Below are 18,474 nucleotides of genomic sequence, written 5' to 3' on the forward strand. Positions count from 1 at the left end.
TAGTCAGCTAGGAGTCCAGATCTACTATATCTAGTCTGCTAGGCGTCCAGACCTACAGCAGAAAGTCAGCTAGGAGTCCAGACCTACTGAATCTAGTCAGCTAGGAGTCCAGACCTACTGACTAGTCAGCTAGGAGTCCAGACCTACTGCATCTAGTCAGCTAGGAGTCCAGACCTACTGAATCTAGTCAGCTAGGAGTCCAGACCTACAGTATCTAGTCAGCTAGGAGTCCAGACCTACTGCATCTAGTCAGCTAGGAGTCCAGACCTACTGCAGAAAGTCAGCTAGGAGTCCAGACCTACTGCATCTAGTCAGCTAGGAGTCCAGACCTACTGCATTTAGTCAGCTAGGAGTCCAGACCTACTGCATCTAGTCAGCTAGGAGTCCAGACCTACTGCATCTAGTCAGCTAGGAGTTCAGACCTACTACATCTAGTCAGCTAGGAGTCCAGACCTACAGCATCTAGTCAGCTAGGAGTCCAGACCTACAGCAGAAAGTCAGCTAGTACTCCAGACCTACAGGATCTAGTCAGCTAGGAGTCCAGATCTACTATATCTAGTCAGCTAAGCGTCCAGACCTACAGCAGAAAGTCAGCTAGGAGTCCAGACCTACTGAATCTAGTTAGCTAGGAGTCCAGACCTACTGCATCTAGTCAGCTAGGAGTCCAGACCTACTGAATCTAGTCAGCTAGGAGTCCAGACCTACAGCAGAAAGTCAGCTAGGAGTCCAGACCTACTGAATCTAGTCAGCTAGGAGTCAAGACCTACTGCATCTAGTCAGCTAGGAGTCAAGACCTACTGCATCTAGTCAGCTAGGAGTCCAGACCTACTGAATCTAGTCAGCTAGGAGTCCAGACCTACTGCATCTAGTCAGCTAGGAGTCCAGACCTACTGCATCTAGTCAGCTAGGAGTCCAGACCCTAAATCTAGTCAGCTAGGAGTCCAGACCTACTTCATCTAGTTAGCTAGGAGTCCAGACCTACTGCATCTAGTCAGCTAGGAGTCCAGACCTACTGCATCTAGTCAGCTAGGAGTCCAGACCTACAGCAGAAAGTCAGCTAGGAGTCCAGACCTACTGCATCTAGTCAGCTAGGAGTCCAGACCTACTGAATCTAGTCAGCTAGGAGTCCAGACCTACTGCATCTAGTCAGCTAGGAGTCCAGACCTACTGCATCTAGTCAGCTAGGAGTCCAGACCTACTGCATTTAGTCAGCTAGGAGTCCAGACCTACAGGATCTAGTCAGCTAGGAGGCCAGACCTACAGCATCTAGTCAGCTAGGAGTCCAGATCTACTATATCTAGTCTGCTAGGCGTCCAGACCTACAGCAGAAAGTCAGCTAGGAGTCCAGACCTACTGCATCTAGTCAGCTAGGAGTCCAGACCTACTGAATCTAGTCAGCTAGGAGTCCAGACCTACTGCATCTAGTCAGCTAGGAGTCCAGACCTACTGCATCTAGTCAGCTAGGAGTCCAGACCTACTGCATCTAGTCAGCTAGGAGTCCAGACCTACTGCATTTAGTCAGCTAGGAGTCCAGACCTACTGCATCTAGTCAGCTAGGAGTCCAGACCTACTGCATCTAGTCAGCTAGGAGTCCAAACCTACTACATCTAGTCAGCTAGGAGTCCAGACCTAAAGCATCTAGTCAGCTAGGAGTCCAGACCTACAGCAGAAAGTCAGCTAGTACTCCAGACCTACAGGATCTAGTCAGCTAGGAGTCCAGATCTACTATATCTAGTCAGCTAAGCGTCCAGACCTACAGCAGAAAGTCAGCTAGGAGTCCAGACCTACTGAATCTAGTTAGCTAGGAGTCCAGACCTACTGCATCTAGTCAGCTAGGAGTCCAGACCTACTGAATCTAGTCAGCTAGGAGTCCAGACCTACAGCAGAAAGTCAGCTAGGAGTCCAGACCTACTGAATCTAGTCAGCTAGGAGTCAAGACCTACTGCATCTAGTCAGCTAGGAGTCAAGACCTACTGCATCTAGTCAGCTAGGAGTCCAGACATATTGAATCTAGTCAGCTAGGAGTCCAGACCTACTGCATCTAGTCAGCTAGGAGTCCAGACCTACTGCATCTAGTCAGCTAGGAGTCCAGACCTAAATCTAGTCAGCTAGGAGTCCAGACCTACTTCATCTAGTTAGCTAGGAGTCCAGACCTACTGCATCTAGTCAGCTAGGAGTCCAGACCTACTGCATCTAGTCAGCTAGGAGTCCAGACCTACAGCAGAAAGTCAGCTAGGAGTCCAGACCTACTGCACCTAGTCAGCTAGGAGTCCAGACCTACTGCATCTAGTCGGCTAGGAGTCCAGACCTACAGCAGAAAGTCAGATAGGAGTCCAGACCTACAGCAGAAGGTCGGCTAGGAGTCCAGACCTACAGCAGAAAGTCAGCTAGGAGTCCAGACCTACAGCAGAAAGTCAGCTAGGAGTCCAGACCTATTGCATCTAGTCAGCTAGGAGTCCAGATCTATTGAATCTAGTCAGCTAGGCGTCCAGACCTACAGCATAAAGTCAGCTAGGAGTCCAGACCTACTGCATCTAGTCAGCTAGGAGTCCAGACCTACTGCATCTAGTCAGCTAGGAGTCCAGACCTACTGCATCTAGTCAGCTAGGAGTCCAGACCTACTGCACCTAGTCCGCTAGGAGTCCAGACCTACTGCATCTAGTCAGCTAGGAGTCCAGACCTACTACATCTAGTCAGCTAGGAGTCCAGACCTACTGCGTCTAGTCAGCTAGGAGTCCAGACCTACTGCATCTAGTCAGCTAGGAGTCCAGACCTACTGCATCTAGTCAGCTAGGAGTCCAGACCTACTGCATCTAGTCAGCTAGGAGTCCAGACCTACTGCATCTAGTCAGCTAGGAGTCCAGACCTACAGCATCTAGTCAGCTAGGAGTCCTGACCTACTGCATCTAGTCAGCTAGGAGTCCAGACCTACTGCACCTAGTCCGCTAGGAGTCCAGACCTACTGCATCTAGTCAGCTAAGAGTCCAGACCTACTGCACCTAGTCCGCTAGGAGTCCAGACCTACTGCATCTAGTCAGCTAGGAGTCCAGGCCTACTGCACCTAGTCCGCTAGGAGTCCAGACCTACTGCATCTAGTCAGCTAGGAGTCCAGACCTACTGCATCTAGTCAGCTAGGAGTCCAGACCTACTGCATCTAGTCAGCTAGGAGTCCAGACCTACTGCATCTAGTCAGCTAGGAGTCCAGACCTACTGCATTTAGTCAGCTAGGAGTCCAGACCTACTGCATCTAGTCAGCTAGGAGTCCAGACCTACTGCATCTAGTCAGCTAGGAGTCCAAACCTACTACATCTAGTCAGCTAGGAGTCCAGACCTAAAGCATCTAGTCAGCTAGGAGTCCAGACCTACAGCAGAAAGTCAGCTAGTACTCCAGACCTACAGGATCTAGTCAGCTAGGAGTCCAGATCTACTATATCTAGTCAGCTAAGCGTCCAGACCTACAGCAGAAAGTCAGCTAGGAGTCCAGACCTACTGAATCTAGTTAGCTAGGAGTCCAGACCTACTGTATCTAGTCAGCTAGGAGTCCAGACCTACTGAATCTAGTCAGCTAGGAGTCCAGACCTACTGAATCTAGTCAGCTAGGAGTCAAGACCTACTGCATCTAGTCAGCTAGGAGTCAAGACCTACTGCATCTAGTCAGCTAGGAGTCCAGACATATTGAATCTAGTCAGCTAGGAGTCCAGACCTACTGCATCTAGTCAGCTAGGAGTCCAGACCTACTGCATCTAGTCAGCTAGGAGTCCAGACCTAAATCTAGTCAGCTAGGAGTCCAGACCTACTTCATCTAGTTAGCTAGGAGTCCAGACCTACTGCATCTAGTCAGCTAGGAGTCCAGACCTACTGCATCTAGTCAGCTAGGAGTCCAGACCTACAGCAGAAAGTCAGCTAGGAGTCCAGACCTACTGCACCTAGTCAGCTAGGAGTCCAGACCTACTGCATCTAGTCGGCTAGGAGTCCAGACCTACAGCAGAAAGTCAGATAGGAGTCCAGACCTACAGCAGAAGGTCGGCTAGGAGTCCAGACCTACAGCAGAAAGTCAGCTAGGAGTCCAGACCTACAGCAGAAAGTCAGCTAGGAGTCCAGACCTATTGCATCTAGTCAGCTAGGAGTCCAGATCTATTGAATCTAGTCAGCTAGGCGTCCAGACCTACAGCATAAAGTCAGCTAGGAGTCCAGACCTACTGCATCTAGTCAGCTAGGAGTCCAGACCTACTGCATCTAGTCAGCTAGGAGTCCAGACCTACTGCATCTAGTCAGCTAGGAGTCCAGACCTACTGCACCTAGTCCGCTAGGAGTCCAGACCTACTGCATCTAGTCAGCTAGGAGTCCAGACCTACTACATCTAGTCAGCTAGGAGTCCAGACCTACTGCGTCTAGTCAGCTAGGAGTCCAGACCTACTGCATCTAGTCAGCTAGGAGTCCAGACCTACTGCATCTAGTCAGCTAGGAGTCCAGACCTACTGCATCTAGTCAGCTAGGAGTCCAGACCTACAGCATCTAGTCAGCTAGGAGTCCTGACCTACTGCATCTAGTCAGCTAGGAGTCCAGACCTACTGCACCTAGTCCGCTAGGAGTCCAGACCTACTGCATCTAGTCAGCTAGGAGTCCAGACCTACTGCACCTAGTCCGCTAGGAGTCCAGACCTACTGCATCTAGTCAGCTAGGAGTCCAGACCTACTGCACCTAGTCCGCTAGGAGTCCAGACCTACTGCATCTAGTCAGCTAGGAGTCCAGACCTACTGCATCTAGTCAGCTAGGAGTCCAGACCTACTGCACCTAGTCCGCTAGGAGTCCAGACCTACTGCACCTAGTCAGCTAGGAGTCCAGACCTACTGCACCTAGTCCGCTAGGAGTCCAGACCTACTGCACCTAGTCCGCTAGGAGTCCAGACCTACTGCACCTAGTCCGCTAGGAGTCCAGACCTACTGCATCTAGTCCGCTAGGAGTCCAGACCTACTACATCTAGTCAGCTAGGAGTCCAGACCTACTGCACCTAGTCCGCTAGGAGTCCAGACCTACTGCATCTAGTCCGCTAGGAGTCCAGACCTACTGCACCTAGTCCGCTAGGAGTCCAGACCTACTGCATCTAGTCAGCTAGGAGTCCAGACCTACTGCACCTAGTCCGCTAGGAGTCCAGACCTACTGCATCTAGTCAGCTAGGAGTCCAGACCTACTGCATCTAGTCAGCTAGGAGTCCAGACCTACTGCACCTAGTCCGCTAGGAGTCCAGACCTACTGCACCTAGTCCGCTAGGAGTCCAGACCTACTGCACCTAGTCAGCTAGGAGTCCTGACATACTGCATCTAGTCAGCTAGGAGTCCAGACCTACTGCACCTAGTCAGCTAGGAGTCCAGACCTACTGCACCTAGTCAGCTAGGAGTCCAGACCTACTGCACCTAGTCAGCTAGGAGTCCAGACCTACTGCACCTAGTCCGCTAGGAGTCCAGACCTACTGCACCTAGTCCGCTAGGAGTCCAGACCTACTGCACCTAGTCCGCTAGGAGACCAGACCTACTGCACCTAGTCCGCTAGGAGTCCTGACCTACTGCATCTAGTCAGCTAGGAGTCCAGACCTACTGCACCTAGTCCGCTAGGAGTCCAGACCTACTGCATCTAGTCAGCTAGGAGTCCAGACCTACAGCAGAAAGTCAGCTAGGAGTCCTGACCTACTGCACCTAGTCCGCTAGGAGTCCAGACCTACTGCACCTAGTCCGCTAGGAGTCCAGACCTACTGCACCTAGTCCGCTAGGAGTTCAGACCTACTGCACCTAGTCCGCTAGGAGTCCAGACCTACTGCACCTAGTCAGCTAGGAGTCCAGACCTACTGCACCTAGTCCGCTAGGAGTCCAGACCTATTGCATAAATAGACACTCAGCGCACCATCTCTGATCAGTCACTCTTGTCCTCAGAAAGCATGATGTAATAGTTAAAATGACATCCGCCTATCAAGACACCCATGCACAGATTGCTGTGTCAGAGATGGATTTATGAACACAGAAACAAAGAAAAACAGAAAGAAGGGAGCAGCAAGGAAGAATGGAGCACCTTGTGGAAAAAGCACCAGGTGACACCTAGTTTGGGAAGCACTAAACCCAGTACAGGAAGAGGCTCCTCTCCGTTTTGCACTGAACCAATCAGAGTCCCTCCCTCTGGTCTGCTATGAACCAATCAGAGTCCCGCCCTCCATTCTGCTTTGAACCAACCAGAGGCCCCCTCTGTTCTGCTCTGAACCAATCAGAGGCCCCCCTCCGTTCTGCTCTGAACCAACCAGGGTCCCCCTCTTTTCTGCTCTGAACCAACCAGAGGCCCCCCTCCGTTCTGCTCTGAACCAATCAGAGGCTCCCTCTGTTCTGCTCTGAACCAATCAGGGTCCCCCCCTCCGTTCTGCTCTGGTGAGACAGAAACAATGTACATATTATACAGTTGGGATTTATGCAGGCAAGGGAATGGCTAGCCCTCCAAACAGGGCACGTTATAAGGATTATGTTTTTTAACGTCTGCATATAGAATTATTGCAATGAGGATTATGGGGATGTAAAGTTAAAACAAAAACCGTGTTGAGAAACCTTGCTCTTAAAAAAAAAAAAATGGTACCCACATAACACTGGAGGTTTGAAAGTCCATATGCCGACCAATGGAAAGAGGAGGTTTCTGACTGCATAGTCCTCATCAACAAGTTTCAACTCAAAGCTCTTCTGCATTCAACGTGACAGTGAGATCCAATAGATTAGAAGATGAAAGTGCAGAGTACCTATCTACTGTATCTACTGTATCTACCTATCTACTGTATCTACCTATCTACTGTATCTACTGTATCTACCTATCTACTGTATCTACCTATCTACTGTATCTACCTATCTACTGTATCTACTGTATCTACTGTATCTACCTATCTACTGTATCTACCTATCTACTGTATCTACCTATCTACCTATCTACCTGTCTACTGTATCTACCTATCTACTGTATCTACTGTATCTACCTATCTACTGTATCTACCTATCTACTGTATCTACCTATCTACTGTATCTACTGTATCTACATATCTACTGTATCTACCTATCTACTGTATCTACCTATCTACTGTATCTACCTATCTACCTATCTACTGTATCTACCTATCTACTGTATCTACCTATCTACTGTATCTACCTATCTACTGTATCTACTGTATCTACCTATCTACTGTATCTACTGTATCTACCTATCTACTGTATCTACCTATCTACTGTATCTACCTATCTACTGTATCTACTGTATCTACCTATCTACCTATCTACTGTATCTACCTATCTACCTATCTACTGTATCTACCTATCTACCTATCTACCTATCTACTGTATCTACCTATCTACTGTATCTACCTATCTACTGTATCTACCTATCTACTGTATCTACTGTATCTACCTTTCTACTGTATCTACCTATCTACTGTATCTTCCTATCTACTGTATCTACCTATCTACCTATCTATTGTATCTACCTATCTACTGTATCTACCTATCTACTGTATCTACCTATCTACTGTATCTACCTATCTACCTATCTACTGTATCTACCTATCTACTGTATCTACCTATCTACTGTATCTACCTATCTACTGTATCTATCTAGCTACATATCTAGCTAGTGTATTTATCTAGCTACATACCTAGCTACTGTATTTATCTAGCTACATATCTATCTAGCTACATATCTAGCTACTGTATCTATCTAGCTACTGTAAATATCTAGCTACATACCTAGCTACTGTATTTATCTAGCTACAACAGTGATCGGGGATCGGGGATCGGGGATATGGGATCAGGGATATGGGATCAGGGATCGGGGACGGGGATATGGGATCGGGGATATGGGATCTGGGATCTGGGATCGGGGATCGGGGATATGGGATCAGGGATCGGAGATCGGGGATATGGGATCAGGGATATGGGATCAGGGATCGGGGATCGGGGATATGGGATCGGGGATATGGGATCGGGGATCGGGGATATGGGATCAGGGATCGGGGATATGGGATCGGGGATCGGGGTCTCATGAAGAAAATGCACAGCAACACTCAGTTGTTTACTAAACCAAACCACAGAAGGGCTAACAATGGATCTACCTGTACACTTGTTCAGTCTCCTTTAGAGACGAGAGTGGAGAGAGGCTGAGCACTGTTTTACTGTGGAGAGAGTGGAGAGAGGCTGAGCACTGTTTTACTGTGGAGAGGGGGGAGAGAGGCTGAGCACTGTTTTACTGTGGAGAGAGGGGAGAGAGGCTGAACACTGTTTTACTGTGGAGAGAGTGGAGAGAGGCTGAGCACTGTTTTACAGTGGAGAGAGGGGAGAGAGGCTGAGCACAGTTTTAATGTGGAGAGAGGGGAGAGAGGCTGAGCACTGTTTTACAGTGGAGAGAGGGGAGAGAGGCTGAGCACTGACAAGGAGAGAGGCTGAGCACTATTTAATGTGGAGAGAGGGGAGAGAGGCTGAGCACTGTTTTACAGTGGAGAGAGTGGAGAGAGGCTGAGCACTGTTTTACTGTGGAGAGAGGGGAGAGAGGCTGAGCACTGTTTTACTGTGGAGAGAGTGGAGAGAGGCTGAGCACTGTTTTAATGTGGAGAGAGTGGAGAGAGGCTGAGCACTGTTTTACTGTGGAGAGAGGGGAGAGAGGCTGAGCACTGTTTTACTGTGGAGAGAGGGGGGAGAGGCTGAGCACTGTTTTACTGTGAAGAGAGGGGAGAGAGGCTGAGCACGGTTTTACTGTGGAGAGAGGGGAGAGAGGCTGAGCATTGTTTTACTGTGGAGAGAGGGGAGAGAGGCTGAGTATTGTTTTACAGTGGAGAGAGGGGAGAGAGGCTGAGCACTGACAAGGAGAGAGGCTGAGCACTATTTAATGTGGAGAGAGGGGAGAGAGGCTGAGCACTGTTTTACAGTGGGGAGAGTGGAGAGAGGCTGAGCACTGTTTTACTGTGGAGAGAGTGGAGAGAGGCTGAGCACTGTTTTACTGTGGAGAGAGTGGAGAGAGGCTGAGCACTGTTTTAATGTGGAGAGAGTGGAGAGAGGCTGAGCACTGTTTTACTGTGGAGAGAGGGGAGAGAGGCTGAGCACGGTTTTAATGTGGAGAGAGGGGAGAGAGGCTGAGCACTGTTTTACTGTGGAGAGAGGGGGGAGAGGCTGAGCACTGTTTTACTGTGAAGAGAGGGGAGAGAGGCTGAGCACGGTTTTACTGTGGAGAGAGGGGAGAGAGGCTGAGCATTGTTTTACTGTGGAGAGAGGGGAGAAAGGCTGAGTATTGTTTTACTGTGGAGAGAGGGGAGAGAGGCAGAGCATGGTTTTACTGTGGAGAGAGGGGAGAGAGGCTGAGCACTGACAAGGAGAGAGGCTGAGGACTGTGAAGGAAAGAGGCTGAGCACTGTGAAGGAGAGACACTGAGCACTGTGAAGGAGAGAGGCTGAGCACTGTGAAGAAGAGAAGCTGAGCACTGTGAAGGAGAGAGGCTGAGCACTGAGAAGAAGAGAAGCTGAGCACTGTGAAGAAGAGAAGCTGAGCACTGTGAAGGAGAGAGGCTGAGCATTGTGAAGAAGAGAGGCTGAGCACTGAGAAGAAGAGAGGCTGAGCACTGTGAAGAAGAGAAGCTGAGCACTGTGAAGAAGAGAAGCTGAGCACTGTGAAGGAGAGAGGCTGAGCACTGTGAAGGAGAGAGGCTGAGCACTGTGAAGAAGAGAGGCTGAGCACTGAGAAGAAGAGAGGCTGAGCACTGTGAAGAAGAGAAGCTGAGCACTGTGAAGGAGAGAGGCTGAGCACTGTGAAGAAGAGAGGCTGAGCACTGAGAAGAAGAGAGGCTGAGCACTGTGAAGAAGAGAGGCTGAGCACTGAGAAGAAGTGAGGCTGAGCACTGAGAAGAAGAAAGGCTGAGCACTGTGAAGAAGAGAGGCTGAGCACTGAGAAGAAGAGAGGCTGAGCACTGTGAAGGAGAGAGGCTGAGCACTGTGAAGAAGAGAGGCTGAGCACTGAGAAGAAGAGAGGCTGAGCACTGTGAAGAAGAGAGGCTGAGCACTGAGAAGAAGAGAGGCTGAGCACTGTGAAGAAGAGAGGCTGAGCACTGAGAAGAAGAGAGGCTGAGCACTGTGAAGAAGAGAGGCTGAGCACTGAGAAGAAGAGAGGCTGAGCACTGAGAAGAAGAGAGGCTGAGCACTGTGAAGAAGAGAAGCTGAGCACTGTGAAGAAGAGAGGCTGAGCACTGAGAAGAAGAGAGGCTGAGCACTGTGAAGAAGAGAGGCTGAGCACTGAGAAGAAGAGAGGCTGAGCACTGAGAAGAAGAGAGGCTGAGCACTGAGAAGAAGAGAGGCTGAGCACTGTGAAGAAGAGAAGCTGAGCACTGTGAAGGAGAGAGGCTGAGCACTGTCTGAGAAAGACAAGAGCAGAAGGGGGCGAGACGAGACAAATAGAACATGTATTTTCAAGTCTTCAACAAGGTCGTCACATAAACAACAATTAGCGGAAATCATCTTGACAGTAAACCAAGAAAACCACACTAGTTCTTCTCACGTGCATGCATGAGTGCATGTTCGTGCATGTGCACGTGTGCGCAAATGTGTGTGTGTGTGCATGCATGTTTGTGTGTGTGTGTGTGTGTGCGTGTAAGTGTGTGTGTGTACGTGTGTGTGTGTGTGTGTACGTGTGTATGTATGTAATGTCGGTGAGTGGAGTTGGTTAAAGCAAGGATTGTAGACTATTTTGAGGCGTCCTGCCTTACCCCTGTGCGGCTGTGCCTTGCCTGAGCTCTGCTCTGGTCCATGTACGTTGGGTTGGAAGGCATGGAGGGACCCGTCCCACACACCTACCACAACACAAATACACACACACACACACACACACTGAACCACACCGCATATGAATCAAAAACCCATGAACTCATTAACTGCTCTGTCATCTCCCAGTCTCTCACAACACTCTATAAATGGCTTTTTTTGGAGGGGGGGGGGGGACACATGAAAGTCCTTCATTGCATCTTTCAGTTCTTTCTGATGTGGGTTCTTTACTTTTTTACATTTGAACAAAACCACACACTGGTGGTTCTGTGTATAGAATATTAAAAACAATCTCACGGGGAAACACAAAAGGTTTTAATATGGTAGTGCTAAATAAATCTCCTCTTTTGAGTTTAACAGATACATGGGATAGTTCTGTGTTTCGATTCTAGTTGAGTTGCAACTTGTTTTCTGTTACGTTCTGAGAGATCATGAGGGCTGAGGTTTGGATGGTATGCCTGGTATTCACAACACTTTGAGTAAATCCCAAATGTAGTGCACTACTTTGGACCAGGATCCATAGGGCTCTGGTTTAATGCAGGGCACTGTATAGGGAATAGGGGGTCATTCAGGACACATAGGGCTCTGGTTTAATGTAGTGCACTGTATAGGAAATAGGGGGCCATTAAGGATGCAACCTTAGTCTCTTTCTGATCTTAAACATCTTCATGAGATTTGGAATGACACAGTCCTCACACACTAAGGAATATAATGTTACATTCAAATCAACAAAGACTTTGCTTAGTCGACCATAACTAAATCTATACAACAGGAGCACATTTAAACATCTAGTGAAGATTGTCTCCATCATCAAAGATGTATTATGACTGTTTCTCTGAGTTGTTCTGAGCTGCATGGTACTTTTGGGTCCCCCTGTCCCCCTGTCCCCCTGTGTCCCGGTCTCCCTGTCCCCCTGTGTCCCGGTCTCCCTGTCCCCCTGTGTCCCGGTCTCCCTGTCCCCCTGTCCCCCTGTGTCCCGGTCTCCCTGTCCCCCTGTGTCCCGGTCTCCCTGTCCCCCTGTGTCCCGGTCTCCCTGTCCCCCTGTGTCCCGGTCTCCCTGTCCCCCTGTCCCCCTGTGTCCCGGTCTCCCTGTCCCCCTGTGTCCCGGTCTCCCTGTCCCCCTGTGTCCCGGTCTCCCTGTCCCCCTGTCCCCCTGTGTCCCGGTCTCCCTGTCCCCCTGGGTCCCGGTCTCCCTGTCCACCTGTCCCCCTGTGTCCCGGTCTCCCTGTCCCCCTGGGTCCCGGTCTCCCTGTCCACCTGTCCCCCTGTGTCCCGGTCTCCCTGTCCACCTGTCCCCCTGTGTCCCGGTCTCCCTGTCCCCCTGTGTCCCGGTCTCCCTGTCCCCCTGGGTCCCGGTCTCCCTGTCCACCTGTCCCCCTGTGTCCCGGTCTCCCTGTCCCCCTGTGTCTCGGTCTCCCTGTCCCCCTGTGTCCCTGTCTCCCTGTCCCCCTGGGTCCCGGTCTCCCTGTCCACCTGTCCCCCTGTGTCCCGGTCTCCCTGTCCCCCTGTGTCCCGGTCTCCCTGTCCCCCTGGGTCCCGGTCTCCCTGTCCACCTGTCCCCCTGTGTCCCGGTCTCCCTGTCCCCCTGGGTCCCGGTCTCCCTGTCCACCTGTCCCCCTGTGTCCCGGTCTCCCTGTCCACCTGTCCCCCTGTGTCCCGGTCTCCCTGTCCCCCTGTGTCCCGGTCTCCCTGTCCCCCTGGGTCCCGGTCTCCCTGTCCACCTGTCCCCCTGTGTCCCGGTCTCCCTGTCCCCCTGTGTCTCGGTCTCCCTGTCCCCCTGTCCCCCTGTGTCCCTGTCTCCCTGTCCCCCTGTGTCCCTATCTCCCTGTCCCCCTGGGTCCCGGTCTCCCTGTCCCCCTGTGTCCCGGTCCCCCTGTCCCCCTGTGTCCCGGTCTCCCTGTCCCCCTGTGTCCCGGTCTCCCTGTCCCCCTGTCCCCCTGTGTCCCGGTCTCCCTGTCCCCCTGTGTCCCGGTCTCCCTGTCCCCCTGTGTCCCGGTCTCCCTGTCCCCCTGTGTCCCGGTCTCCCTGTCCCCCTGTGTCCCGGTCTCCCTGTGTCCCGGTCTCCCTGTCCCCCTGGGTCCCGGTCTCCCTGTCCACCTGTCCCCCTGTGTTCTGGTCCCCCTGTCCCCCTGTATCCCTGTCCCCCTGTGTCCCGGTCTCCCTGTCCCCCTGTGTCCCGGTCTCCCTGTCCCCCTGTGTCCCAGTCTCCCTGTCCCCCTGTGTCTCGGTCTCCCTGTCCCCCTGTGTCCCGGTCTCCCTGTCCCCCTGTCCCCCTGTGTTCTGGTCTCCCTGTGTCCCGGTCTCCCTGTCCCCCTGCGTCCCAGTCTCCCTGTGTCCCTGTGTCCCGGTCTCCCTGTGTCCCGGTCTCCCTGTCCCCCTGTGTCCTGGTCTCCCTGTCCCTCTGTGTTCCGGTCTCCCTGTGTCCCGGTCTCCCTGTCCCCCTGTGTCCCGGTCTCCCTGTCCCCCTGTGTCCCGGTCTCCCTGTCCCCCGGTCTCCCTGTCCTCCTGTGTCACGTTCTCCCTGTCCTCCTGTGTCACGTTCTCCCTGTCCCCCTGCATCCCGGTCTCCCTGTCCTCCTGTGTCCCGTTCTCCCTGTCCTCCTGTGTCCCGGTCTCCCTGTGTCCCGGTCTCCCTGTCCTCCTGTGTCCCGGTCTCCCTGTCCTCCTGTGTCCCGTTCTCCCTGTCCTCCTGTGTCCCGATCTCCCTGTCCTTCTGTGTCCCGGTCTCCCTGTGTCCGTAGCTGCAGGAAGTAGGGATACTGAGGGTACTACAGCAACCCGTGAATAATCATAATATATATATATTTTTTAAACAGTCGTGCACTGGGCCTTTACTAGTCCTGTATCAGTGGCCCGATGTTACTGCAGTACTCAGGGCTCTGCTGTAAATGGGGGAATAAAATGGGACATATAACCTGTTTATTGATTGGTTGGTTGTCCCTATCTTTGCGTGCAGAGTCACAGAGCATAGTTTACCCACCATACAGCTGCAGCCCGCCACTTCCACTCTCTGCCTGCTTTAATACGCAGACTAGGCACCACCCTGTGGTACATATTGGTATTACATCAATGTGCAGCAATAGGCTACCTACCCTCTTCCAAAATGCATCACATAATGTCTATCTCAACGAGCAATGGGAAATATAATTGTTGTCCTAATGTATTGTTAAAGGTTTGCAAAAATTCAAAGAGTATATCACACTGAGCTATATATCTATACTTATCTGGATAATATTGTCCTGATCTGACACAAACACACATATGACGGGCTTGCTGCAGGTGTGATCACACCCCCCAGCGTAGTATATAGTGTGAAGTCACTCATGTGCGCTGTAATAAAGGTCAGTTTTAGTAGCTGAAGTGGTGAAGTGCTTTCTAATAAAACAAACGGACTGCTACACTCTATTATACGAAACTATTTTACGCTATATTATATTATACTATACTATACTATATGGTAATATATTATACTATATTATAGCCTGGGTGGTTCGAGCAATGAATGCTGATTAGCTGATAGCCATGGTATATCAGACCGTATACTACAGGTATGACAAAACTTTATGTTTTACTGCTCTAATTACATTTGTAAGCAGTTTATAATAGCAATAAGGCACGTCGGGGGTTTGTGGTATATGACCATTATACCACGGGTAAGGGTTGTATCCGTAGTACATAAGAACAGCCCTTGGCCGTGGTATATTGGCTATACACCACAACCCCTCGGGCCTTATTGCTTTAATATACAATACTATATTATACCATACTATATTATACTAAACTATATTATACAATATTATATTATACTATACTAAACTATATTATACTACACTATATTATACTAAACTATATTATACTATACTAAACTATATTATACTATATTATAGTATATTATACTATATGATACTATATGGTATATTGTGCTATATTGGCCATATACCACAAACCCCCGAGGTGCCTTATTGCTATTATAAACTGGTTACCAACGTAATTAGAGCAGTAAAAATAAATGTTTAATCATACCCGTAGTACACTGTCTGATATACCATACTATTGGGCATGTTGCAGGAAGTGTGTGTGTGTGTTTATGTGTGTGTGTATGTGTGTGTGTTGTAGTGTGTGTGTATGTGTGTGTGTTCTAGTGTGTGTGTGTATTTGTATGTGTGTGGTGGTGTGTGTGAAGCAGTGCCAATGCCTTAAAATAAATGACGAATTAAACTCTGAAAAGAGGCAGCAGAACCACCGCCGAGGCAGCAGAACCACTGTCGAGGCAGCAGAACCACCGCCGAGGCAGCAGAACCACTGTCGAGGCAGCATTAAGAACCATCGCCGAGGCAGCAGCAGAACCACCGATGAGGCAGCAGCAGAACCACCGCCGAGGCAGCATTAAGAACCATTGCCGAGGCAGCAGAACCGCAGCAGAACTACTGCCAAGGCAGCAGAACCACTGTCGAGGGAACAGAAACACCGCCGAGTCAGCAGCAGAACCACCGATGAAGGAGCAGCAGAACCACCGCCGAGGCAGCAGCAGAACCACCGCCGAGGCAGCAGCAGAACCATCGATGAAGGAGCAGCAGAACCACCTCCAAGGCAACAGCAGAATTACCGCCGAGGCAGCAGCAGAACCATCGCCGAGGCAGCAGCAGAACCACCACACCATTACTGACACTAATGGGAAAAAGAAAAGAAGAAAAGAGAGCGAGCGAGAGAGAAAGAGAGAAAGAAAGAGGGAGAGAGAGTGTGTGTGTGTGGTGAGGGATACAAAAAAACATTTAAGAAAAAATATCTACGGAATAAAAAAATCGAATTCAACCAGAAAAAAAGGGTTTAAAAAGCAAACTGGGAGTTTAAGAGTATCTTTCATGTATATCACAAGCCCTGGGGTTAGAGCTGTGTTAAGTCAAAGCAGAAGTTGTGGGCCATGGGGCTTTGATGGCTGCGCTGTGGTGTTTGAAGTGGTCAGCAGGGGGATGGGAGCAGCGTGTGGCGTCAGTGGGACAGAGGGGAGGAGGGGGAGGCAGTGTGGCGACAGTACAGGGCTGGGGACCCGGGGGGGTGGTGGGGTTGGAAGGAGAGAGAGAGAGGTTGGGGAGGAAGGAGGGAGAGAAGAGAGAGAGAAGTGGACAGAGAGAGGAGAGGGAGTGACAGAGCAGCTCCAATGGGGAGCCAGGGTGGCGAGCAGCTCCAATGGGGAGCCAGGGTGGCGAGCAGCTCCAATGGGGAGCCAGGGTGGCGAGCAGCTCCAATGGGGAGCCAGGGTGGCGAGCAGCTCCAATGGGGAGCCAGGGTGGCGAGCAGCTCCAATGGGGAGCCAGGGTGGCGAGCAGCTCCAATGGGGAGCCAGGGTGGCGACCAGCTCCAATGGGGAGCCAGGGTGGCGAGCAGCTCCAATGGGGAGCCAGGGTGACGACAGCATGGGACTGGCAGGGGACCCAACGAAGGTGGAAAGAGAGCAAAGGAGAGTGGGGGACAGAGAAGGAGTGAGGAGGAGAATAAACAAAAGAGAGACGAAGGAAGATGGGTGAATGCATGCCACTACCCAGAATAGCGGCCGGGTGGTTTCCAGATCCCAGAATGGCGGCCGGGTGGTTTCCAGATCCCAGAATGGCGGCCGGGTGGTTTCCAGATCCTCGTCCCAGGGTTCCAGTCAGAGCTCACCGACCTGTCATACTCATATCAGCCAGACTGACAGACTGTGATGACAGAACCGTCCTCAGATACACGTCCAATACAAGTTATTAGACTTCCTCTCCAGTGTGTGTGTGTGTGTGTGTATGTTGTGTGTGTGTATGTGTGTGTGTATGTGAACGGAAAGGCACTGGAGCAACGAACTACCCTTGCTGTCTCTGCCTGGCCGGTTCCCCTCTCTCCACAGGGATTCTCTGCCTCAAACCCTATTATAGGGGCTGAGTCACTGGCTTACTGGTGCTCTTCCATGCCGTCCCTAGGAGGGGTGCGTCACTTGAGTAGGTTGAGTCACTGACGTGACCTGACGTGACCTTCCTGTCCGGGTTCATCAACATTGTTGTATGTGCTGCATTGACCACGCAGACTGAACACAAGTGTCTCGTTGTCGAGGAACAACAAACGCGCTCATTGAGTGACAGGGGGCGGGACAAGGTCTGTGTGGAAAGCGGCGTGGAGAGAGAGAGAGACAGAGAGAGCGGAGAGAGATGACTCAAGTAGTGGAGTAAACTATCAAAATGGACGTTACACACGGCGTATCACAAACCAAACATTAAAATATCGTTATAGAAGGTAAAGTAAAAACCCAAACCAGTCCGTGCATCAATACTGGTATATAGTAAAATATGGTATACAGCCCAGCCCTACCTGTGCATGGAAAAAAGGTATTTTGCGTCTCAATATATGACAGCCTGTTCCTCCTTCATATCTGCTTTATATTTAGCATACGCTGAACAAACAGACCTGCCCTCTGTTTCTTCATCATTAGTGACTTCTCAATAAAAACGGAAAAAGATAACTGCTCCTCACGCTGTCTCTCTCGTGGTGATAGATAACTGCTCCTCACTCTGTCTCTCTCGTGGTGATAGATAACTGCTCCTCACGCTGTCTCTCTCGTGGTGATAGATAACTGCTCCTCACGCTGTCTCTCTCGTGGTGATAGATAACTGCTCCTCACGCTGTCTCTCTCGTGGTGATAGATAACTGCTCCTCACGCTGTCTCTCTCGTGGTGATAGATAACTGCTCCTCACGCTGTCTCTCTCGTGGTGATAGATAACTGCTCCTCACGCTGTCTCTCTCGTGGTGATAGATAACTGCTCCTCACTCTGTCTCTCTCGTGGTGATAGATAACTGCTCCTCACTCTGTCTCTCTCGTGGTGATAGATAACTGCTCCTCACTCTGTCTCTCTCGTGGTGATAGATAACTGCTCCTCACTCTGTCTCTCTCGTGGTGATAGATAACTGCTCCTCACTCTGTCTCTCTCGTGGTGATAGATAACTGCTCCTCACGCTGTCTCTCTCGTGGTGATAGATAACTGCTCCTCACGCTGTCTCTCTCGTGGTGATAGATAACTGCTCCTCACGCTGTCTCTCTCGTGGTGATAGATAACTGCTCCTCACGCTGTCTCTCTCGTGGTGATAGATAACTGCTCCTCACGCTGTCTCTCTCGTGGTGATAGATAACTGCTCCTCACGCTGTCTCTCTCGTGGTGATAGATAACTGCTCCTCACGCTGTCTCTCTCGTGGTGATAGATAACTGCTCCTCACGCTGTCTCTCTCGTGGTGATAGATAACTGCTCCTCACGCTGTCTCTCTCGTGGTGATAGATAACTGCTCCTCACGCTGTCTCTCTCGTGGTGATAGATAACTGCTCCTCACGCTGTCTCTCTCGTGGTGATAGATAACTGCTCCTCACTCTGTCTCTCTCGTGGTGATAGATAACTGCTCCTCACGCTGTCTCTCTCGTGGTGATAGATAACTGCTCCTCACGCTGTCTCTCTCGTGGTGATAGATAACTGCTCCTCACGCTGTCTCTCTCGTGGTGATAGATAACTGCTCCTCACGCTGTCTCTCTCGTGGTGATAGATAACTGCTCCTCACGCTGTCTCTCTCGTGGTGATAGATAACTGCTCCTCACGCTGTCTCTCTCGTGGTGATAGATAACTGCTCCTCACGCTGTCTCTCTCGTGGTGA

General features: G+C 50.7%; 1 protein-coding gene across 1 annotated transcript; it reads right to left on the reverse strand.

The window, feature by feature from the left end:
• Positions 1–11,345: 11,345 nt before the first annotated feature.
• LOC139568832 (S-antigen protein-like) lies at positions 11,346–13,867 on the reverse strand. The gene is made up of 4 exons (XM_071390929.1): positions 13,794–13,867; positions 13,131–13,554; positions 12,015–12,526; positions 11,346–11,358 (listed from the first exon to the last, which is right to left on the reverse strand). Exons 1-4 carry the CDS (start codon positions 13,865–13,867, stop codon positions 11,346–11,348), a joined length of 1,023 nt encoding a protein of 340 aa, XP_071247030.1.
• Positions 13,868–18,474: the final 4,607 nt, after the last annotated feature.

This window comes from Salvelinus alpinus, chromosome 2 (genome assembly GCF_045679555.1).
Source record: "Salvelinus alpinus chromosome 2, SLU_Salpinus.1, whole genome shotgun sequence".
NCBI classification, from domain to species: Eukaryota; Metazoa; Chordata; class Actinopteri; order Salmoniformes; family Salmonidae; genus Salvelinus; species Salvelinus alpinus.